This window comes from Daktulosphaira vitifoliae, unplaced genomic scaffold, assembly GCF_025091365.1.
Source record: "Daktulosphaira vitifoliae isolate Bord-2020 unplaced genomic scaffold, ASM2509136v1 Scaffold_1, whole genome shotgun sequence".
In the NCBI taxonomy this organism is placed as follows: Eukaryota; Metazoa; Arthropoda; class Insecta; order Hemiptera; family Phylloxeridae; genus Daktulosphaira; species Daktulosphaira vitifoliae.
In genome coordinates this window covers 22,627,571-22,638,782 of record NW_026099572.1, presented here as the reverse complement: position 1 = coordinate 22,638,782, position 11,212 = coordinate 22,627,571, and the positions used below count along the sequence as shown (strand labels likewise).

Genomic DNA, 11,212 nt, shown 5'->3' with positions numbered 1-11,212 from the left:
GTTTTTAAAGTTTTTCATTCTTTTGTACTTTAAGTAATACTACATTATTTTATTTTGGCTATTTTCAGTTTATATAGGGTGCTAAATAATTAAGGAAACAGACTTCTATTGTTCTCATTATATGAAAATTAACCTGTTTTTTGCTTACTGAATATTCTATATACAAAGTACATAAGTGGGGGGGCGTTAGGTATCTAGGCTCCTTCAAAAATTTGAGGTTTACTAGAAGACATTTTCCTTATAAAAAAAAAAAAATTCTCTTGTTCTTCATAAATTGGCCATATACCTCAAAAAATTATAACTGTTAAAAATGATAAATTAAAACATTTTTTAGCTTTCTCAACTTATTTTTNCTGTTAAAAATGATAAATTAAAACATTTTTTAGCTTTCTCAACTTATTTTTGTTAAAATGTTTTTAAAAATGTATTATATATATATATTAGTCAATGTCAATTTTTCAATCTATACTATTTTCTTCTATGTTTGATATTGATCGAATTAGTTTTTTTTAGAATATCTACTTAGAGTTAAAATTTTTTGAAAATTGATCAAAACTTTAAAGTAGAATATTAAAGGCTTTTTATTTATTCAATTTTTTAATAATAGAATAATTCTTTTATCATCAAATAAGATGGCTAACTAAAAAAAAATATTTAAATGCTTCAATGCTAGAAGACCCTTTTTTTATCAAGTATTACTTTTTTTTTTTTGTTTTAGCTCTTATGCCAAAATATGTAAGTGGTATAACTTTGTTGAAAAATCAAATTGTAGTGCTGTTGTCCAAAAAAATTCTTTATTCCTTAAGAAGATGGTTTCTTACTTTAATATTTGTAAGTTTTACTTAAAATTATCTTTTAAATTATTATTTGAACATTTTTAAAAATAATAAAAAATGAGTAAATTTAACATTTTTTTAAAAATTTATAATGTTGTAATTTGTGTTTGTTATAGGGTATTCTTCCATTACTTATAGCTTATCTAACCTTAAATTCAAGTTATGACTTATTTAAAGCTTCAAGTCCCCCTAAAAAACTGCATTTGGCATTAGATGCTTATGAAGATAGTGATGTTTATTATCATGTTGGAGAAAATTCAACTAATAAGTTGGAATCTCGTTTTGCATCTATTTCAACAATGTATCATGCCACTGTTACTGAGCTTTCTTCTGATCAAAATTTAGTAAATTGTAATTACAAATATATATATATATATATATTTTGACCATAACAAGATATAATTTTGTTCCAATTCTGTTTAAAAATGTTGTGATATTAAAATTAAATTCTAAAATAAATTATTTTAAAATATTAATACATTTAAATCAAAATTGAGTTCTTTAAATAATTTAATATTTTATTTTATTTTAAAGACTTGCTAGAACTATGTTCAATGGATGTCTTTAAATATAGATCAAAAGTTATGATTGCTGGAGATTTTAATGAAACACAAACAACTGTTATTTATAATAATATAGCCTATCACACTCCAGGTATTGCTGTAAATATGTATTCTAATGCATTGCTGCAAAAACTATCTGGAAATAATGAATCATCTATATCAGTTATAAATGAACCCATTCAAAACGAAGATAAGGTATGGTTAGCTTTAAATTTTTCATCCTTACAATTTCAATATGATCGATTTTAATTTTAGAGTATTTGCGGAAGTAACTTTGTTTTGCAATTAACAATAATATGGCTTACTATGTTTTCTTCTGGAGTTTTATATTTCATATGTTATTTTATTGCATTACCTTTGAATGAAAGAGTTAGTGGTATTAAACATTTACAAATTATGTCAAAACTATCTCCTATTACGTACTGGATTTCATGTTTCATATGGGATTATATTTGTTATTTTATTGTTATAATTACTACTATGGTAGTAATATACCTCTTTGATGAATATCATATTTTTAGTGGAAAAAATGAGTTTGGTAAGTGCAACATTCAAGTAAATTATTTGGATTTTATATAATGAACTGTATCATTTTAGGTGCTCTTTTCATAATATTTATTGCATATGGTTGGAGTTCAATATTTTATGCATACTCTTTCAGTTTTTTTAAAAAAACCTTGATTTCTTCTATATCTTTATTCATAGCCATAAATTTAATATTGGGTAAGAATAAAATAAAAATGTTTATTGTATTTATTATTTTTTATTCTATATTACACAATTGTTTTATACATTTTTCTAATAGGGATGATAGTTAATTCTATGCTGTTGGTTGCAAAATTAACTGGGTTGTCTGAAACTCATGATAGCTCATTTTCATTTTGGTATAATATTATCCGGTATGTGATTTTGTTAGTGCCACATTTTTCATATACTGCTTGCATTGTTGGTTTTGTTTCTATTTCATGGTCAAATAATATGTGTAAACTCTGTAAGACACCTGATGCCCATGAAGCATGCAGTGGTAATTAAATATAATTAATCTAATAATTGTTAAAATAAATATATCTATTTTTATCTCAGGTTCTGATTCAAAGATGAAACAATATTTTGAATTTGCTTCTAAAAATAACTCGTATGCTATTTTAGAAGAGCTTTTATTTTTAATTTTTAGTAGTTTAATCTACATTGCATTCATACTTTTAATGGACTATAAAGTATTTTCTACTTGTTACCAATTTATTTTCAATAAAATTGTTGGTTCTGGAGAAAGCTACAAAGATGATAATGAAGATCCTGATGTTGGTGGTGAAAGAGATAAAGTTGATGCTGCTAAAGCTCGTGTTTGTGAGTATAGTTTAACAATAAAAATTGTTCATTGTTTTTAGTCTTATGTTAGTTATTTTGTGTATAAATCAATTTTTCTTATTTTTTACAGATAATGCAACATCGCCAATATTAGTTGTTGATAATTTAGTTAAAAAGTTTAACTTAAAATTTACTGGTGTCCGAGGTATTAGTTTTACTGTTGCACCAGGTGAATGTTTTGGTTTACTTGGTGTCAATGGTGCTGGTAAAACAACAACATTTAGGATTTTAACTGGTGATATTTTTCCTTCTAAAGGAGATGCATATATTCAAACAGATGAAATTTTCAAACTGAGTTCTTCATTTGGAAAGGTAATTATTAAAAAAAAAAAAAAAATTTTTTTTTGCTAGACATTAATTTTTTACTTTTTTTCATTAAAATTGTTCTTTTAGTGTAGGCCTACTATTTCATAACTTTTTTTTTATAAAAGTCACTTATAACTTATTTAAGTATACATGTTACTTTTTTATAATGTAATAATACATGAATAAAATTATATAGTATATATCAATGATTGGTTATTGTCCACAATTTGATGCTATTAATGATCAACTTACTGCGGAAGAAACTTTAAGGTTAATGGCCATTTTAAGAGGAATTTCAACAAATAATGCTAGTAAACATGTAAATAAATGGATTAAACTTCTAGGTAGTTGAGTCTAATGTGAACAAATTAAATTTGTTTTTTCATTAATTTATTTAAATTTCAGGTCTAGAAGAGTATAAAAATAAGCAAAGTGGCACATATAGTGGAGGAAATAAAAGAAAACTGAACACTGCTATGGCTCTTATAGGAGATCCTCCTGTAGTATTTTTGGATGAACCTACCAGTGGTGTAGATCCCATAGCAAGACGTAATTTATGGCAACTTTTAGCTGTGAGTCAAAAAGCTGGACAAGCTGTTATACTTACTTCTCATAGGTATTGTTTTCTAGAAAAATGATATTTTTCTAATGAAAGTCTATTTTTTTTAAATTTTTCATAAAATTTTTTAGTATGGATGAATGTGAAGCTTTATGTAATCGTTTAACCATAATGGTAGATGGGGTAATGAAATGCATTGGTAGCATTCAGTACTTAAAAAATCGATATGGACAAGGATTTACAATTATGATAAAGCTTATCCATAATGGTAATCAAGATTTAACTGCTCTAAAAGAAGATATAATGCGTCAATTTGCTCCAGATATTTATCTAAAAGATGAACACAAAGTAATATATTGGTTAATATTAAAAAAACTAAATAATAATACATTTCTTAAATGTCCTTTCTCTACGTTTTAAACTTTGAGGTTGAATTTAAAATAGCCCTGAAAACTATATTGAAAAAGTTGGCAGTAATTAACGTGCAATATAGCAATTAATGTAATGTATACAGATTATAAAATGAGTGTAGAAATAAAGTTTTATGTAGTAATTCATAAAATATATTATCTGATTCTTTAAATATAATTAAATGGCTTCGCAGTATGTTATTTCACAAAAATGTAATGTGTACAAATTTTTTAGATTTCATATTTTTGTGAACTATGCTATGAAGCCATCTACTTATATTAATAGAATCAAAAAATATATTTTACGAATTGCTACATAATACTTTATTTGCATCAACTCTTCATTTTATAATCTGTATACATTATAATTTTTTTAAATTTAATATTTGTAACATTTCAAAAATTAAACCATTATTTTATGGATATGTATAGAAATATGTTTAACTTATACTAGATTTACTAAAAAATTTATATTTATTGTTTGAAAAAAAATGTCACCAAAAAAATTATTTCTTATAATGTTACAAATTTAAGATAATTTTTTTAATAATGACCAAAAGTGTGATTAATTCATTTTTGCCCTTAAAGATTAATAAATGTTTGGAAATATTTTACTGTTTTTTGTTAGTTATTTATTTTTAGGGGGTTGAACTTTATCTATCATTCTTCATTAATTTGTTTACAAATATTGATAAAGTTCTATGTACTTATTATTTTTTACTATGAATTTTACAAAAGTTTAAATAAGTTTATGTTCTAGATAAATTGTATTATTTTTGCTTTTGATGTTACCAGCGAGTGCTTCTTTCAAAGTTATTTTGTCTTTTAGAAATATTTATTTTATTGCTGCTTTTTCTATTGTTACCATTTTTTAGGGTTTATTACATTATCATATTACTAATCCGAGAGTTCCACTATCTGATATATTTGGCCACATGAAAGCAATTAAAGAAAACCACTCTATTGTTGAAGATTACACAATTAGTGATACAACCCTTGAGCAAGTATTCATAGCATTTGCAAAAAAACAAGCAATTTTAAACACAAATTTATAAATTTACAATTATTTATTTTCTAAAGTATTTATTAATATTTGTGATATGAATTTATTAATAAATTAGTTCCTTTAATTTCTAGAGTTGACCAAAGTATCTATGTTATTACAATTATGATTTTTTATTTTATTAATATTTCAGTAAATATTTCTATTTATTGAAATTCTCTCATTTGTTTTTTATTAATAATTTTCATTGTTATTATTTAAGTGAATTTTTTTTTTTGGTACTTTTTATGTTTAAATTTGAGATAAAATATTAACTGTTACTTTAAACATATAAATATTCATATTTTTTACCAAGTGATTTTAATATTTCAAATTATGTACTTACATTTAATTATTGCATAATATTTTTTACATGTCATTATTATTTTCATTGTCAATTTTTTAAATTTGCTTACAATTTGTAATAAATGTTAAAATAATAAACTTAAAATTAAATATGTGTTTAATTCACTTAAATTATTAATAAAGTTCACAAATATTTGACATGTGTAACATCTATATTTATAAAAAAATTAACTTAATACTATTTTTGTTTATAGATAAAATAATTTATTATATTAGTATAATATATTGAGTAATATAGTATTCTCATTTTATTTTATTTTTATATAATGTTAGTATTCCTACTCACAAATAGGTGTATTTCAGTTGAGTCCCTTACCTGTTTAATAGAAATCAGAAATACACTTACTAGTTTTAAAAAAACATACAAACTAAGTCTGAGCTACTAAGTTATAGTAAAAAATACCAATCGAGTTCTAGTTTAATAAAAGTCTTCTTATTTTTACTCACCTTTAGCCCAACTACTTGAGGTCGGCTATCTTTATTAAACTTTTACTTAACACGATATCTCGCACCATAGGCACATATCAGCCGTCATCATATTGCATTTAATTGCATCCTTCCATTACTTTTTTGGTCTTTCTCTACCCCCTCTTCCTTCAAAATTAATTTCCATAACTATTTTTACAGCTTTCGAACCCTCTCTGCTCATAAAATGACAAAACTATGATTGATTTTATCCTATTAATATTATATCGTCAGTGAACAATATACAACACGGTACCTCTCCTTCTATTTCTCAAGTAGTTTCACCTATCACTATAGAAAATAAGTAAAGGCTTAAAGCAGATCCTTGGTGCACTCCTAGTCTTACCCTAAAATTTTCTGTTACTCCGCCCACACTTTTTACCCTGGTACAAATGCCTTCATACATAGCCTCTATTGTATTAACGTACCGTTTAGGATCTATTTTCTTATTAATGCCCTCTTTAAAACCTCTCTCGGTACTCTATCATACGTTTTCTCCGAATCTATAAATATCATATACAGCATTTTCTTTTCCCTACATTTTTCTATTAGTTACCACACACAAAAAACTGACTACATCGCCGACATTCCAGGTGTAGCGACCAAAACATACGCAACGAATATTCTCGAATGTTCTCGTTATCAAAAACCTTCGAGAAACTTCGATAACGTTCTCCGAATCTATAAATATCATATACAGCATTTTCTTTTCCCTACATTTTTCTATTAGTTACCACACACAAAAAACTGACTTCATCGCCGACATTCCAGGCAAAAAATCAAATTTGTTCTTTGTTACTGGTGTTTCTCTTATTCTTTATTATTTTTCTGAGTTTAATAAAAGTAAAATATAGTAATTGAGTCCAGAATTATTTTTATTACATTGTTTAATTTATTATGTAGGAATTTTAAATTTTATATATTTTAACAAATACTAAAATTATATTATGTGTCAAGTTAAAATGTTTTATGTTAATGGTATTTTATTCTATTATGAACATTGTAACAAAATATTGTTTTTTTATAGGGCCACAATTTTAAATTGTACTAGGCCACAAATTGGTAAATGAAGTACTGATTAAGCACTGGCGTATTCTTTCACTAATTATTTAAATATATGTTTTAATCATTAATAGTAGAAATGTTTAAGCTACATTGGCGCATTGTATTTCTATGTTAACTTTTTGGTGAGACTTAGTTTTATTATTATAGTTCATAAAGGTTATCTCGAAACTATGTTAGTATGCAGTCTCACGTGTTAGTAATTGAATGCTCAGGTTAAAGGAAGCAGGAAAACCTGTAAAGTTCAGCATAATAACTGAATTCCGATATCCGTGTATGTGTAATGAAAAACATATTCCTGGCTAAACTGTACAAACTCTCTGGTACTATGTATATAACTTAATAAAAATTAAATAAACATATTATATTGTTTTTAGACTTAAATTATCTATATTTAAGCTATAAATGATTCCATTAATATAATATTGTTAATGTAAAAAGTATTAATGTTACTGACTTAGACTTGACACATTTGATATTTGTGCTTTGATATTGAAAATTTGAGTTAACTTAAATAAATTTTTGAAATCATAACCTCATTAAAATGGGGTATTAACTAAAAAATCTTTGTTTCGAGTTATTCAAGATTTGAACAATCAATTATTTTAATATAATCGTAATTAAAATTATTTATAAATAGTTACAGTCAGTTAATGATTAAATTTATTTATTATTTTAAAAGAATTTGTACATTCATAAAACAATTTTTAATCATCTTCCTTTAATTTTTTTATTATATAAGGATATACAACAGTATGTACTTTTTTACCAACTATAAGCCCCTGATGACTGAATGAACTATTTTTTATGAAATAAGAGTCTTTGACGTTAGGCATATTATCAAGCAACCATTTTACATCCTGAAAATTATAATTATTAATATTATATTATCATTATAAAATTATAAGTATATCATATAAATAAATTATTTTATTACCAAAGGTACTGTGGCTGCATCATTCTTCGAGTAAATAATAATTGAAGGTGCCGTTACTTTTTTAAGATTATATTCAGGAGCAGTTTTGGAGTTGTAATGTTTCATATTTCCAACTGGTCCATAGTCGAAATTTTGAAAACGGCCTAAGAACAGTATTATATTAGATAAACATTATTTACCTAAATTTCAATTAAAATTTTTAATTTATTCATAAAACTCGTGAATAAAGGGCTACATTGTTTATAAATAAATGAAATGTTGATGTTATAAATAAAATAACTCTATTTGTAATTATTTTTATACGTGAAAAATACATGAAGTTTATGTATGAGTATTAAGTAATTAGACTTATGGCGTTTCTCAAATAAAAGATGTTGGTTGATCAAGTATGTTATTTGACAAAAAAAAAAAAACATTTTAACGTGCGAACTCAACGTGTTGAGTAAGATATAATAAAACACACGTACTGTGGACTTGGATGAAAAACATTTAATTTATAAGACACGACATAGTTATTCTAAATCGTAATATTAATTAAATCGTATTAATTAATAGGATGATGTTATATGTTCAAATAAATCATAGTCAATATATACCTGATATCAATAGTTGTAAGAGGTGAATATAGTATTTTGAAGATGCAGGTTGGGGAAAAGTTCTCTCGAAATCCGCAACAACTTTCTAATGTAAAAAAAGTATTAATTTAACTTATGATAATCGTAAATTTTATTGTAAATTATGATTATTAATAAAAAAATAATATTATAATAATTTAATATTCATAAACACATGAAGTATTTTAGAGGTTCCATATTTTCGTCTTAGAATTAAAATTTCTTATAAGACTTATAAAGAATTATTTTTGTATATTTTCTTCATAAATGTATTGATAAATATCTAAAAAATATATTTTCTAAGTTGAAAATGAAAATATTTAATCGTTAAAAATCTATTAATAATAAGAAGTTAAAACTAAAGTTTCTAATTAGGTATATACTACTGCGGAAATTTATTGGATGGAAAAAGTTCTACCTTTTAAGTACCATAAATAATTAGGAATGCCTAAATATTTCTTTAGAATGATAAGGTACAAATAAATTATAGTAGTATAATGAAATATTTTATCTATCTTAAAATTTCTAAATAAATGCATAGTTTACACTAAATTTAAAGTTAGAATCTTTTTATTCTTGTAATAACTTGCACTTCAAAGAAAAAAGGTTAAAAGATATCCTTAAATAAAATAAAATAGAAGACTTAAACTTATTCTTCGTATATTTTTTTTAAACAAAAAATTTAGGATTTAAAAATAACACCCGTTAAATGTTATCCTTTATTTAGAATGTACTCTTAGAGGTATATCCGAAAACTTCTAATAACTCGTGTGAACATATTGGTCCTTATTAATTTAAATTCAATAAAGAATATTTTTTTGTATATTTTCCAATATTCTAGGCTTATATTAGTGTAAAATTTTCCTTTAAAATAGCCCCACAAAAAATAAATATGCAATAAATCTGGTGGTTTAAAGACCATTCAATTTCACAATTGTGTGAAATGATACGATGGGCAAAAACTTTTTGAAGCAATTATTATACAACCAATCATTCAAAAATAACTTTCATCTATTGACTAACTAAATAAGGTTTATCAACTCTCAAATCTTAACCAAACTAATGTATGGGATAATCTAAATGTGCAAGGTTTTTATTGACCTCTCTGTACTTCTATAGTTATTCTAATTTATTCCAATCGGTTCACATTTTATGATGTTTATTTATTTTTAATAATAATGTATAAAATAATATACACCAAAACGGCTTTTTATATTAGTACAATGTAATAATCAACAATAATATAGTAAGAGATAGAAATATGTGTATAAATTTCTACAAATGTGATTACATATGTTAAAATATTAAATAAGTATATAATACGACAATAAAATGGTATTTAATATTGTAAAGACGAACAATTAGTGGAAAGAAGATAAAGACAAAATATGTACTATTTTGTCTTCGTCTTTTTATATTATGTCGAACAAAAAGTACAATAATATACCAAATAAAATAAAACAAAAAAAATCGTCATATGTTATAAAGAAAACAGTATAAGAAATTCGCTGACGAACAACACAGAACATACGATGCGCAATGGATGGCTGTGACCATAGGAAAGTGGGAACTTTTATACGTTTTAAGGGGATCAAATCTGTTTATACAGAGAAGGAGGGCATCATTAATAGACAGCGGATGCCTCATCGACATTATATTAGGAAAGTACCTAATTAAATGAGGAAAGAAAAGAGTTGGCGCAGAATTGAAGTCACGATAAGTAAATAATTTAGTAGATTGTTTAAGAAGAGGAAACACTACATAAAAAGGACGGTGATAATTGGGAGAAAACTGGCCTTAATCACTATAAGGCCAAACGAGTAAGAAAAAATAAGACCAGTTACAGAATGAATTTAGATCGGACTGCATCATTGTAACGTCAACATTACTTTCAATTTCAGAAAATAATTTCTTTCCTATTTTCTTCTATTAACACTACATCATCAGAAAACAGCATGCATTGCTATAATTCCTTAATAATTTCATCCATTACTACAGAAAATAGACAAGGGCTTAAAGCAGAACCTTAGTGTACATTTACTCTTGCCCTGAAATTCTTTGTTTCTCCACACAATTTTTACCTTAGTATAAATACCTTCTTATATATCTTCTATTACATCAATATACGTTTTTAGGACTCTTTTTCTATCTAATTCCCANTCTATTACATCAATATACGTTTTTAGGACTCTTTTTCTATCTAATTCCCATTTTAAAACTTCTTTTGGCACTCTGTCATACGCTTTCTTTAAATTTATAAAAATCATATAAAATTTATTTTTCTCCTTTTATTTTTTTATTAGATGTCTCACACGAAAAACTGCTTCATCGTTTACTTTTCAGGCAAAAAACCAAACTGGTTTTTAGTTAAAGATGTTCATTTCTTATACTGTTATCTATCAACTTTTTTCAAATCTTCACAATATGACTCATAAGCTTTATAATTTCCACATTCATTTATGTCTCCTTTGCCTTTAAATACGAGTACCACAAAACTTTTCCTCCACTTTTATGGCATCTTCCCTTTTATTAAAATTTTATAAAAAAGATATTTCAATCAACTTATGCTTAAATCAATTTTTGTATTTAAATCTGATTTAAACAAAGATAGTCAAGCACTTACATGCGAATTTCTGCTGTTTCTATACGCACACCTATGTATTTATAAGTTAATAATTATTATT

General features: G+C 24.8%; 2 protein-coding genes across 2 annotated transcripts in view; one reads left to right on the top strand and one right to left on the bottom strand.

Moving 5' to 3' along the window:
• The first annotated feature begins 697 nt into the window (after nt 1–697).
• On the top strand, nt 698–5,474 carry LOC126895139 (phospholipid-transporting ATPase ABCA3-like). The gene is made up of 12 exons (XM_050666666.1): nt 698–831; nt 953–1,187; nt 1,371–1,594; nt 1,655–1,937; nt 1,997–2,122; nt 2,205–2,423; nt 2,483–2,746; nt 2,838–3,079; nt 3,270–3,417; nt 3,479–3,689; nt 3,764–3,980; nt 4,918–5,474. The coding sequence occupies exons 1-12, from the start codon at nt 724–726 to the stop codon at nt 5,095–5,097; spliced, it is 2,457 nt and encodes an 818-aa protein (XP_050522623.1). The 5' UTR covers nt 698–723; the 3' UTR covers nt 5,098–5,474.
• Nucleotides 5,475–7,627: 2,153 nt separating this feature from the next.
• LOC126895144 (lipase 3-like) overlaps nt 7,628–11,212 on the bottom strand; it is a 14,249-nt gene continuing 10,664 nt past the window's right edge. The window contains exons 6-8 of the mRNA XM_050666674.1: nt 8,511–8,595; nt 7,915–8,057; nt 7,628–7,837 (exon numbers count right to left, since the gene is read on the bottom strand). Coding sequence (XP_050522631.1) covers nt 7,685–7,837; nt 7,915–8,057; nt 8,511–8,595 — 381 coding nt within the window. The 3' untranslated portion in view covers nt 7,628–7,684. The remainder of the gene's footprint in view (nt 7,838–7,914; nt 8,058–8,510; nt 8,596–11,212) is intronic.

What these genes read in the sequence shown, in the direction of transcription:
- LOC126895139 (XM_050666666.1), top strand. Translation starts at nt 724, where the DNA reads ATGCCAAAATATGTAAGTGGTATAACTTTGTTGAAAAATCAAATTGTA. An exon ending in TAGTGGAAAAAATGAGTTTG is followed by an intron (nt 1,938 to 1,996) that starts GTAAGTGCAACA and finishes GTATCATTTTAG; the next exon opens with GTGCTCTTTTCATAATATTT. An exon ending in ATCTAAAAGATGAACACAAA is followed by an intron (nt 3,981 to 4,917) that starts GTAATATATTGG and finishes ACCATTTTTTAG; the next exon opens with GGTTTATTACATTATCATAT.